The sequence below is a fragment of the Lupinus angustifolius genome, unplaced genomic scaffold (genome assembly GCF_001865875.1).
Source record: "Lupinus angustifolius cultivar Tanjil unplaced genomic scaffold, LupAngTanjil_v1.0 Scaffold_61_1, whole genome shotgun sequence".
Taxonomy (NCBI): Eukaryota; Viridiplantae; Streptophyta; class Magnoliopsida; order Fabales; family Fabaceae; genus Lupinus; species Lupinus angustifolius.
In genome coordinates, this window is record NW_017723019.1 from 476395 (window position 1) to 489913 (window position 13519).

At 31.1% G+C, this 13519-nt stretch overlaps 1 protein-coding gene across 1 annotated transcript; it reads right to left on the reverse strand.

Annotated features, from left to right (window-relative positions):
• Nucleotides 1–275: 275 nt before the first annotated feature.
• Nucleotides 276–2882, reverse strand: LOC109339209 (probable serine/threonine-protein kinase PBL3). Its single transcript, XM_019576624.1, has 6 exons — nt 2776–2882; nt 2044–2315; nt 1820–1955; nt 1378–1514; nt 1164–1287; nt 276–1005 (listed from the first exon to the last, which is right to left on the reverse strand). The coding sequence occupies exons 1-6, from the start codon at nt 2840–2842 to the stop codon at nt 563–565; spliced, it is 1179 nt and encodes a 392-aa protein (XP_019432169.1). The 5' UTR covers nt 2843–2882; the 3' UTR covers nt 276–562.
• Nucleotides 2883–13519: the final 10637 nt, after the last annotated feature.

Here is a 13519-nt window from a genome sequence, read left to right on the forward strand (position 1 = left end):
TGTTATTTTCTTTATCCTTTACTTGCTTCTCTTTTGTTCTCAATTGATTCAATCCTGTGCTTCCGCATTGTGCTCTATCCTCAACAAAATTTGACAACTTAATTGGCCAAGGAGGCTTTGGAGATGTATATAAGAGATATCTTACATACTGCACCAACAATGCTGTAAGATCAATCAAGGCATTTCCGATTCTTTTAACAGAATCAGGAGAACAAGGCAATGAAGCATGATGGCTAACTGAAATACTACTCAGATGCATGTCATAGTTCCAAGAATCCACCAACAATGGCTGAAATTGTTGCTAATTTAGAGTAACTACAGCTAAAGTTGTGAATGCATAATTGGAGATCATAGGAAGAACCTATAAGTTTACTCCATGCCTTCATTCAACTTTTTATACACTTTGCAGTGCAGAATATCCATAGCTTATCAAAAAAATGGTTTTAATATTCAATTGATCATAACAAAAAATTAGATCGAAGCATGCTCACAACTCATCATACCGCATCAGAAACACAACATGACAACAGAATTAAGGAATTTATACACAGATGTTCAAGGTTTAGTGTACACCAGGAGATTGTCCGTGTGATGGCAATGGAAAGGCTGCTTTTCGAGTAAGATTTATAGGTGCATGAGACTTTTTTATAGGAACATGGACTCTCCTACGTTGTGATTGGGAGCTTCGCCCTGAGGATTTAGGGACTTCGATCTGTTTCAGAGTTGCTAAGACCTCTGTCATTGGAGGCCTTGCCTTGGCTTCAATACTAAGGCATTTTAGAGCAAGAGTAGCAGCTACATATGCTCCTTTTTGTGGGTATTGGCCCTCCAACTTGATGTCCATAATCCGAAATAGTCTTCTTTTGTCACCCAAATATGGCATTGCCCAGTCTACCAGATTCTGCTCTACATCTCCTTTTGTTCTATCAACGGCACGTCTTCCAGACAAAAGTTCAAGCAATACAACCCCAAAGCTGTATACATCACTTTTGGCCGTCAACCGACCTGTCAAACAACTATCATTACGATTAAAAACAAAAATCATTAAATCCCCCTGACCCACCAGTATGACAAGCAATATCGCATTAACATGAACATTCAATGATCGAAGATCACAAATATCGTAAAATATCAATAACTGTCTAGGGAAAGAAAAGGCAGACCTGTTGCAACATACTCAGGTGCTGCATATCCACGGGTACCCATGACTTGAGTAGAGACATGGGTTCTATCACCAGTAGGGCCAGCTTTAGCTAAGCCAAAATCAGAGAGTTTAGCATTGAACTCCTGCAACATAATAATGCACAGCAAGTAATTAGTTTGCATATTCTGATATAATGTAAAAAAATAGAACATCTTTATCCTCATTGTTCTTACAGCATCAAGTAGGATATTAGAAGCTTTAAAATCACGGTATATGACTTGCGATTCGGCATTATGAAGAAAAGAGAGTCCTCTAGCAGCATCAATGGCCACTTTCATCCTCACTGGCCACGACAGTGGTTGTGCTCCTCCTGCAAAAACAAAATAACAAATGAGATCATTCATAAGGCATTGATAACCCTTGTTGATTTCTTTCCTTCTGAGTATCTTTTTACGACAAAATGATAATGGAAATAGCTGACTAAAGTGAATTTATGAAAGTGCATAGTACAAGAATCAAGCATTCAAATTGTCGTACGCGACTAGAATTGTGGCACCAATTTATGGTTTTGGTAGGCCTGCCACAAATGTGGTATTGGTTATACTTTGTCACAATTATGCACAAACACAATGCAAATGAAAGGTAACTATAAGGCAAAACATGATAGTAACTTACTTCTAAATAGATGATTCTCTAAGCTCCCCTTGGACAAAAACTCGTAGACCAATAATCGATGCTCTCCTTCGACACAGTATCCGATTAATTTAACAAGATTAGGATGGTGGAGTTGGCCTAGGTAGTTGACTTCAGTCTGGAAAATGATTAAAGTTGGAAGTAATTAGAGGATATATATATAAATAGTAAATAAACAAAAAATGAAAGAATAAAGAAAGACCTACCAACCATTCCTTATGACCTTGGTAACCTTCAGGCTTAAGTTTCTTGACAGCAACAACCATTCCTGATCCAGGCTTTGAAGCTGTAAATGTTTGTTCATCAATCCAACCCTTGTAAACATATCCAAATCCTCCTTCGCCGAGAAGAGTATCGGGGCGGAAATTGCTGGTAGAATTCTTTAACTCATTGAATGTAAATGGCTTAAGGTTGGGAGAAGACAAGATTTCAATTGGAAGACTTAATGATGATGATGAAGCATCACTTTTTGAAATTGCTGAAAAAGAACAAAAGAATTAGTCCACCATACCCATGGTATCCTTTATCAACTTCATAATTCTTCAAATTCATAATTAAGAAAAAAAGGTAGACATAAAATAGAACATTGTTAAAGTATCACCATTCACTCATCATGAATATAAATTCAGGCTGCAACTATACAATATTGTTGGTAGTTTCGTTAGTCTTCACAACAATAATTAAGGGTTATATTTTTCGATTTAAAACTATGATATAGGAGTTGTTAGGACAAGTATATCACTTAGTAACGAACCTCCAGAGTAATCACTATTGGTAGTATATCGGGAAACAAAGCCAAAGTGGTAATTATATAATGAAATCTCTTCAGTTTTATTATGTATGTTTTTGATATTATAAGAATAAAAGTAGTATATGGGAAATGATGAAGTGAAAATGAGTAAAAAAAAGTAGAAGGAATGTGATGTAGGGGTGGTTACCAGAAATGGTTGTGGAGGTATGAGCTGCATCTACTTTAGCTGAAGAATTACATACGCAATTACCCATTTGCCCCTGTTGGATTGGATAGTGTGATTATGAGAAAGAAAAGAAAGTGAATATGATGAATATGAAGTGTGTAATATTTATTTATTCATTTCTTCATCTCCTACAAACACGGGATACGCGTGTGGCGTGACGGATTCAATCACTGAATTTCTATTACTTTTCTTATTTCTTAAGATACACGAAAGATATGCGTGGGTTGCAACCCAAGCCAAATATTTGATTATACAGCATTGTTATATTGTGCAACAAGCCAACAACTCAAATAACAACAGAAAGGATTCAATTTTTTTTTGGCCCTAATGGTATCTATTTGTGATGAATTAATCATTATCGATGTTTATGGTTATCCATCTTAATAAAAGTCAATCTCAGGAATCAAATACTTGGAGGTAATCTTAAAACTCTAGTACAGTCTTATACTAATAGACTAATATACTATACTGAAGCCATTATTATATCTCAGTTCTGCACCACGCCCTTCTTTTTTGCTGGGAACTTTCTTTTCAACTTACCATAAATTGATCTTTATACTAACTTCAAAAATAATATTTGTAGCTTATGACACACCGCTGCTCACGTATCTGTGGAGATTGTAATTACTTAAATTGTGTACTTTAATACATGAAATATCTCTGTATCTTCCTTACAATTCTCATAATACTTAATCAAATAGAGTTTGACTTATATGTAATAAATAAAAGCTTTTTATGATTCTAATAGAAAACATTTAATATTTATACATATGGAAATCAGTTTTTTTACACGGTCATTCACTATTCATGATAATAATATTATTTTAGAATTAATAGTGATTAACATATAAATTATAGGTATTATTACACTTATAATATAAAATATTCTTTTATTATTAATATATATATATGTATTAAAATTTTAAAACAGTTTGAAGCATCTTATTCCCAATAAAATATTAAACTCTTTATTAATATAATTAATTATTTGGAATAAGATGCATAATATTTAAATTTATAGAGAAATCCCAAAAAAAAGTATAAAGATGACAACAAGATTTTCTTTTAAAGTTTTGTATTTTTAAACAAAAAAAAAGAACTTCACAATTATTTATTTGGATATAAAAAAAATTGAATTGAGTGAAAACTCAAAATATAATTTACCATCAAACTTTTATGTAGTCATATGTCATTTCATATAAGAAACTTCAATTTGTTTAGCTAAAACTGAGAACATATGAAATTTAAACTTGGTTCATAAATTAAATGAGTTATAATTAAGTTAAAAATAGTTCAATTTGAACTCAAATTAATCCTTAATGATTGAAGTTAAACCGAGTTCACTTCAACTTGACTCATTTCCAACTCATAATCTACTATTTTATTATCAACGGAATGGATTGGTGATATTACAATAATGGACATCTCCATTTTTGTACACCTGTAAACTAAAAGGGTATTTTTATCATTCAAAAATTACTTTCACAAAATTACACCAAATCATTCAAAACATTAAAGACAATTATTTCTTATATATTCTTCATAAAATTACTCCTTCATTCTTTATTTCTCTTCACAACTTTGGACCATTTCTCTTCCTTTTCTCTTAAACAAATCTCTGCACCATTTATTTCTTTATTTATTCTTAAAAGACATGTATGGACCATCTATCTTCCTTTCTTCTTCTTCTTCAATGTTACTCAAAGACATCATTATCTCCAATCTAGTGAACATATATTGTTAAAGGTAACTTGTGTTATGTCTTTTTATTTCCTCTCAACATATATAGATTCCATTTTTAAAAAAAATAACATTTTCACTCATCATTAAGGATGACAATTAAAACTGAACATGTGAATACTCGCCTGAACTCAACCAAAATTTAACGGGGAAACCCCGATGCAATTGAGTTCGGGTTCAGGTTTTACCCAGATCAACTTTCGGATTCGGGTTTGGTATAGTTGATACCTTACCCCAAACTTGCCCTAAACCTGATTAATATTTATAAAATTACAATATTACATATAAAAAACCTATATATATATATATTTGTATACTTATATACATATTTTTGGATGGGTTCTCATCGGGTTCGGGTTACCCGAAACTCAACGGATTCGGGAATAGTATCATTTTTTCATCTCCGCTTAATTCGAGTTCGGGTTTTGAATTTCGAGTTCGAGGTTGGGTAAGTATAAGCCCGACCCGCCCTGTTGTCATTCCTACTCTTTGCATGTTCACTAAATCTACTTTATATAATAGATTCAATTTTTTGAGAGTGCAAAGTATCAACGATAGCACTAGCATTTCTTTGCCTATATTTTGATGAAGACAAGGTTCTATTAAAGCTTGAAGATGGTTCAACAATCAACATGCCTTATGCTCATTTGGTCATATCTAGACTAGGACATAATTTGAGTCTATATTCTAAGTGGTTTGGGATGTGTGCCGTAGTAAGTGGGTATAAGTTAGGTGAACCTAGGTGTTAGTCTCTTAAGCCACTTTAATTGTCATATCATATCTATGAGACATATCATATAGTTAATTGTATGTTCATGCATTAATCATACATGTTATATGTGCATATTAGGCATAATATAATTGTTAGAACATGTATATATGTTGTGCTTAACATATGAGAAGTTTAACTTTTGAAACATGTGCATTAATGTTCCAGTTAATCGATTAACGTGGTAACTTAATCGATTAACTCAACTGTTTTTCTATTAAATCAGTGTTTTCTATTTGAACTGTTTTCTGTGTCATTCTATTGCATGGTTAATCGATTAAAGGGTAGTCTTAATCAATTAACTGGTCTGTTGTTTGTTATAACTGATTTCTAGTTCAACCGTTTAACTGTTTGCAATGAATGTAACCGCCTAAACATCATGCTATAAATAAGAGGCAACGTTCAAAAAATCACAGCCTTTTGCATTCTATTGTATAGAGCTATTTATAGAGCATATTGCATATTGTTTTACTGTGTTTGCAAGAGAGATTCAATGTGTGAGAAGAGAGATATTATGCTATTCTGATTTCTATCATTTGCTTACTGTTTTGCATAATACTGTGCTTATTCTTATCTTGCTCACATGCTCATGTATTAAATAGATTGTTAGAGAGATTATCTGAATTCTGTGTTTTTGATTAACTCACATAAATCTTGATGACTTAAGTGATTAGTGAGTGGGTTAGTCTTTAAGTCTTTTTCTTGTTATATTCCAAGCATTATTGTGCTTAGTATACCTTGTTGTTTAACGTGTTTTTTGTGTATTTTTGGATTAGTCTCTTGGTGTGAGATCACCATAGAGATTGAGATTCTTCACCAAGGCTAGGAGGTCTTGATTTGAGGACAAGAATCTTGGCTGGGGCTGTTTCGCGAGAAAGGTTTCTCAGGTGAAGGGTATTGTCAAACCAAGAGTTTAGGGGTCCTAGATTTCAAGAAAGGAGTGTCATATGTGCTTGTAATTGAATTGGTGTGTGTATTCATATTGTATCTCAATATTATGAAGAAGAAAATCTCCCTAGATCAGAAGGGGAGACCTGGATATAGTTTGCAGTGGACCGCAAACGAACCAGGATAAAAATCCTTTTGTGCACTCTTTTTCTCTCTTAATCATCCTTAAGTTTCTTACTGTTATAAATTGAATCTGCAACTAATATTCTGGATATTTGTTTACTGTCATATGCTTAATATTTGTGCGTAAGAATATCTGTATTATATATGTTCAATTGTGTTTAAATAATTGTGCAATTTGCATGTCTGATCATTCTGTTCTATGCAATAGTTCATCGATTAAAGCATGATGTTAATCGATTAACTGGGTTGTTTCTAGCAGTTGGGTTTTGGTTCAAGAAGCGGTGATTGATAACCGCTACACCTATTCAACCCCCCTTCTAGGTGTTCCTAGGTCACTGATACTTAACAAGTGGTATCAGAGCTAGTACGACGTGCTAGATCAACCGTATTCGCGTGATCCTAAGGGAATTAAAATGGGTTCCACCAACCCCTTTTGGCGGTGATGGCGCATCCATTAACCGCCCTCCCGTATTCAGTAGCGAGGGTTATGCCTACTGGAAAGTTCGAATGAAGATTTTCATAAAGGCTATTGATTCGGATATTTGGGAGTCCGTAATTAGTGGTCCTTTCGTCCCACTTCACTTAATGGATGGCGAACCGAAAGAAAAGCCTAAAAGCTTATGGACCGATGAGGAGCGCAAGAAGGTCCAGTTCGACCTTCACGCCAAAAATATAATTACCTCGGCCCTATCTTACAATGAATTCTTTCAGGTGTCTCAATGTCAAAGTGCCAAGAAAATGTAGGACACTTTACAAGTGACTCACGAGGGCACTAGCGAGGTCAAGCGCGCCTAGCTAAACGCGCTAACTCATGAATACGAATTATTTCGTATGCTACCAAGTGAATCGATCGGCGATAAGCAAAAGCGATTCACTCACATTATTAATCATCTTATTGCTCTAGATAAAATATTCACCAGAGGAGAACTCACTAACAAAGTTTTACGTTGTCTTGACAGGAGATGGCAACCTAAAGTGACGACAATCATGGAGTCCAAGGATCTAGACTCCATGCCTTCGGCAACACTCTTCGGAAAGCTTCAGGAGCATGAGATGGAGCTTGGGCGTCTGACCATGCATGAGGAGTTTGATCATAAAAAGAAAGGAATATCTCTTAAAGCTTCAACATCACAACCCAATGAAGAGATAGAAAATGACGACTCTGATTCAGACATTGATGAGGAAATGCTAAATCTTCTTGTGCATAAATTTGGTAAGTTCTTGATAAGGAAAGGAGGATTTAGACGATTCCAAAAAAAAGAAGCGCGAGAATCAACCAAGAAAGGCAAGACCAATGAGTGCTTCACTTGCCATGAATGTGGTAAGTCGGGTCACATGAAGTTACAGTGCCCCACTTACTTGAAGAAAGTTGATTAAGAGAAGAGCACTCCCGGGACTTCAAGTCGAAGAAGGCATACAACATCTGGGATGTACCGGAGGAAGAAACAACATCAAGCACCTCGGATGAAGAGGAGACCGCGAAGCTGTGCTTAATGACGATAATAGATGAGGCTTACGGACCAGGTAGTAAGGATACTTCAGATGAGGTATATTCTGACACATCATCATCTTCTTCTAATTCTCCCTCATATGATATATTATATAGTGCTTATGTTGAGATGCATGAAGAGCTTAAGAAATTAGCAAAAATAAGTAACGATAGAAAAAGAATAATTTTGCTAAATGATCAAAAATTAATTCAACTGCAGAAAGAATTAGATGAATTAAAATTGGAAAATGAAACCTTAGATCTAATTTTTTCTTGTACTTCATGCGATTGCTCTAAAAATAACTTATGTCAAACTACTACTTGTGAGGACTTGAAGAACGAAAATTTTAAACTAAAAGAAAAATTCGCAAAACTTACAAATAGTAAACACCAATTAGACACTCTGCTTAGTAAAATGAGAAACGTTGGTGACCACGCTTCAATTTGCTGTTATAAATTGAATCTGCAACTAATATCTGTGCAATAGTTAATCGATTAAAGCGTGCTGTTAATCGATTAACTGAGTTGTTTCCAACAATTGGGTTTTTGGTTCAAGAAGTGGTGATTAGTAACCGCTACACATATTCAACCCCCCTCTAAGTATTCCTAGGCCACGATACATAACATTTTTTATACTATTTAGTTTCTCCTCACAATTGTTGTGAACATCGAACAATTGATTAAATTATAATGTTATTATTTGTGCTCTATATATTTTCATTATGTGAAAATGCATTTTACATGTATTTTGTTTCTCCTCACCACTATTTCACACATCCAACCATCAATTAAATTATAATGTTATTATTAGTGCTTTGTATATTTTCATTCAAGTTTAAAATACATTTTTTTTAAAATAATCTTTTAACTTTGTCCATGTTTACTAAACCTGTTTTTTTGTTTCCCATAGGTATCCTTGTACTAGAGGCAATTTTGTTCGAGCCGGGAATATCCACAGGTACGTGGGGCTAACTTTTCCAGCGGACATTTTTTTCATCCACAAGACTCGAACCCGAGACCTTATTTTAGGGAATCAAGCATATACCACTTGAACCAATGCCTGTTTAATATCATATATTCAATTTCTAAGAAATAAAATAATATTTTCACTCTTTGCATATTCAATGAACTGCATCTCACAATGCAATGTATATACAGTCTTCACAATTTTAATATTTAACTGCTTATTTTTTAAAATTACATGATGTTATAATTTATCATGATATTTTCTGAATATAAATACTTTATTTTTACCTACTTGATTATAATTATTAAATAATTTAGATCATAAGGATAAATTAAATCAACCATAAAACAAATTTTCAATTTCTATAACTAAAAAAATAGTTGATATCAATTAGTAACTGAATATGATATTATATTTTCAACTATAACTTTGACTCTTTATTATATAATAAGGGTTGGCACTTTAATTTCACATGGTTATTTTAAATTAATTTAATTTTAAAATTTAAATTTAGGTTAGTATATATTATTACGTTATGTTACTACATATTGCTAAATTGCTAAATTTATGGTGTTATTATGCATAATTTAACTTTTTATGTTGCTATCTTAATTCATATTAAAGTCGTATAGCATATATTAAATTGTTACCACATGTATTAATTTAATTTACTACATGTGTTAAATAATTTAGATCATGAGGAATAAATTACTGTAAATCATGTTGCTACATTATGGCGTCATTATACATAATTTAACTTTTTACATTACTACTTTAACTCGTATTAAAGTGTTGTAACGTGTGCTAAATTGCTTACAACATGTATTAATTTAATTTAGTAAATTATTAAATAATTTACATCACGAGGAATAAGTTACAATCAATCAGAAAACAAATTTTCAATCTTCATAACCGTAAAAAAAAGATAATATAAATTTGTGGCTGAAATTTCTATTATATTTTCCACCATAATTTAGACTTTTTATTATATAATAAGGGTTGACAATTTAATTTCAAATGGATATTCTAATTTAATTTAATTTAAAATGATTAATTTCAAATTTAGGCTTGTTATTACATTATGTTCCTACATATTGCTAAATTGATAAATTTATGGTGTCATTATACATAATTTAACTTTTTAAGTTACTATTTTAATTCTTGTTAAAATCGTGTAACATATGTTAAATTGCTTACTACATGCATTAATTTAATCTACAACATATTCCCCTTTCATAAACTGTTTAGCTTTGTAGCAATTTCTAAATCAGAATCATTTCAATAAAAAATGAGAATTAAAAACTTCAATTATCACTCGTTGTTATAGAACAATTTGGAATATAATATTAATTAGAAAACCCAAACAAAGATTTATTAAGGCATATTTATAGGAGGATAATTTGTTTACACTCAAATTAAATTATACTAATTATACTCTATTTCATCCGTTTATATTTTTAGATCCAACAGACCAAATAAATTAAACTTAAAGTCACCTTGGATTACTCCTTCTCTCATCACTTATTTTACTAACTCATTTAGTCAATTAGACGAGAAGAATGAAAGAATGATTTAGAGTGTAACTTATTTGGGTTAAATTGATCTCTTTTCTATTTATATATTGTAATTTTATGTTTTTATATATACCAACCTCAAGTGATTCCATACCAGATAAATCTGAATTCACTCATTGTGTCTGTTATGTCCAACTCCTATTGTTCCTCCTTAATTTTTATATTTATTGCAAAATAATCTCATCATACAAATTAAACATATATATATATATGTTGTGCGCATGTTTTAAATATAATTAATAAGATTCAAAAATTACTTTTGAAGGTCGGCGATGCTTAATAATTGAATTAATTTATTAACACATAGTTTATTAATTGAATTAACTTCATTTACATATTTTCTCTCTTTCTTTCCATCTTCCATCTCTTACACTTTCATCTCTATTTCTCCAATTTCATCAAATTTTAGACTGAACATTCTCACGGGTAAGACTTTTCTAACATTTTTCTCCCTTTAGTCACTCATTTTACTTTGTCGTAAGTTAACATTTATTCTACCTTCCTCATAACTTCTCCATGTTGAATTTTTTATAGGTAAAATTTTCACAAATTGAAAAACTCACTAGTAACACTTTTCTAAAAAAAGAATATCCCTTAAGTCATTCATTTTACTTTGTGTCACACATTAACATTTGTCTGCATTCTTTACAACTTCTCTATGATTTATTTTTTAACCTACTTCAATTTTTTTCCTCATAATTTCTCCGCTATCATTAATAATGTGGAAAAGTTTACAAAACCCCTTAAACTTTATGTATTTAGCAAATAGACACCGTAAACTATTTTTTTCTTAGTAATTATCCTTAGACTTTAACTAATAGTAAAATTGGTCCCTACATACATAAAATTTTAAATTACTAGCAATGAAATTGGAATTAACATATTAGATTAGATGTATAAGGTTTTCCTACATATTGTCTTCACTTATGTAATAATGCTAAAGGAAGTTAAACGTGTCATATTTTTCTATCTACATTTTCTATCTGTGATTTGTGTGAGAACATGTTTTACCCCAACATAGTCATTGCCAATTAATGTCATGCCAAGTTTGATTTCTTTTTATTGTGAAGTGCTGCAAATTATTTTTATAATCAGCAAGTTATGTGCTTGTAGTGACTTTCTTCCTTCTTGGTTGATACATGTTGCTGCAACATTTATTTAATTCTGATATTTAACTTTCTGAATTTCTTGAGAGGCTTTGGACTGTTAAGAAATAAACATGGTTATAACTATCTATAACTTAGCTGAATATTAAAGTTTGTGACTTGGAAGCTGGAACACTTGTTGGTTCTGCAACATTTGACATTTTCCCTATTCATGTTGTTTGCATTTCATTACAAAATTAACATCATCTAATATGTTAATTTTAATTTTAATTTAAAATTGTATTTATGTAGGGATTAATTTCATCAACAGTTAAAGTTTAAGGAGTAATTAGAAAGAAGAAATAGTTTATAGTGTCTACTTGCAAAACACATAAAGTTTAAGAGGGTTTTGTAAACTTTTCCCTTAATAATGAGACTTAACATTAAAATGTTGGTTATGTCATTTAATTTTATCATTTCAAATTTTTTATCTGAATTATTCTATATCTTTGTACTATACTAATTTGACTATAATAAAAACAATATGAAATGACCCATGCATTTTAAACAAAAATATTTCAGTGAAAACTTGAATTTGGATAACACCATTGAATATTTTCTTTTGTCCCTTTTTTAGAACCCTTTTATACAACCAGATAAAATAGAGATATTAAAGCTTTTACATATATTAATACATCAACACAAAAATGAATGCATTGACAATTTAAGAGTTTTATACATTGTTAATACAAATGAATGAGATATAATATAATAACTATATATAAATCTTTATTCTCAAAGTGCGTTGATATTACACTTATACTTCAATTTCATCTACTTTATATGTCATCTGAATTTTCCAATGCCATGTATGATACTAACTAATGATGCTATAAAATATATATGACCAAGTTGAAAAATCCAATTAAAGATGGAGGATGTGTGGTAGGAGTCATGAACAATCTTGATAAAATAAGAAAGAATGAGAAAGAAAAGCTTGAATAATAAAGAAGGTGAAAGAATAAAGAATGAGAATAAAAAATTGCTTACTTGAATATATTTCTCATTTTATTTCATTATTCTCATTGCTACATCTACCAAATGAGAAGGAAAAAGAGAAAAGCGGTTACCTAGAAACAAAATTATAATCATTTTCAACCACCCAAATTTCTCGTGGCTATATTTCCTTTTGTGCCTTGATTTATATCAACTTTAAAGAGTTGATTGAAAATCATAAGAAGGAAATTGGAGAATATGTGAATGTATAGAAAATATAGAAAAAAAATGTATACACGTATAGTGTAAGAGTTTTTTACACTGTCATTATATTATATATTATTCATTTTTTAATCATTATTGACTCTTTGAATAAAAATAATTTAAATGAATAATGAATGATACACTGACTATATATAAATATTTATATTGTCAGTGTATAAATATTATATTCTAGAAATTATATAGTTATGGTTAATTGAATGCTTAGAAATTAATTACATGTTAATGAGTGTAATAATTACTTTTTTCGTGTAGCATAAGTACAATATCCATATGAAGAGAGGCTAAAACACCGGCAGCAGGCTATACCTGAAGCTCACTTAAGGCAATTGATAGTTTATTGGAGTAGTGGCGTTGTTCAAGTGAGCAAATTATATATATTACTTATTAATTTCAAATATTTATAATATTATCTAACGTCATATTGTGTTTGTGTAATGCCAGAACATATTTGTTATCCCACTATTTTGAGCTATTTCATATGTTAGAAGATGTGATTGATTAAAAAATATTTAATAATTATAATTTTAACTTAAATAATTTTTTTAACCAATTAAAGTTAGAAGGCTAATAGAAAAATTATTGTACCTGGCGCACACGAGATCAAATATATCAGTTGCAGTTGGAACTCTAAGCCAATACCTTGTCTCTCCCACCGATTCACAACAGAAGACATCAACTAGAGTTCTCAAGTACCTAAAAGGTTCACCTGGACAAGGCATTTTCTTTCCA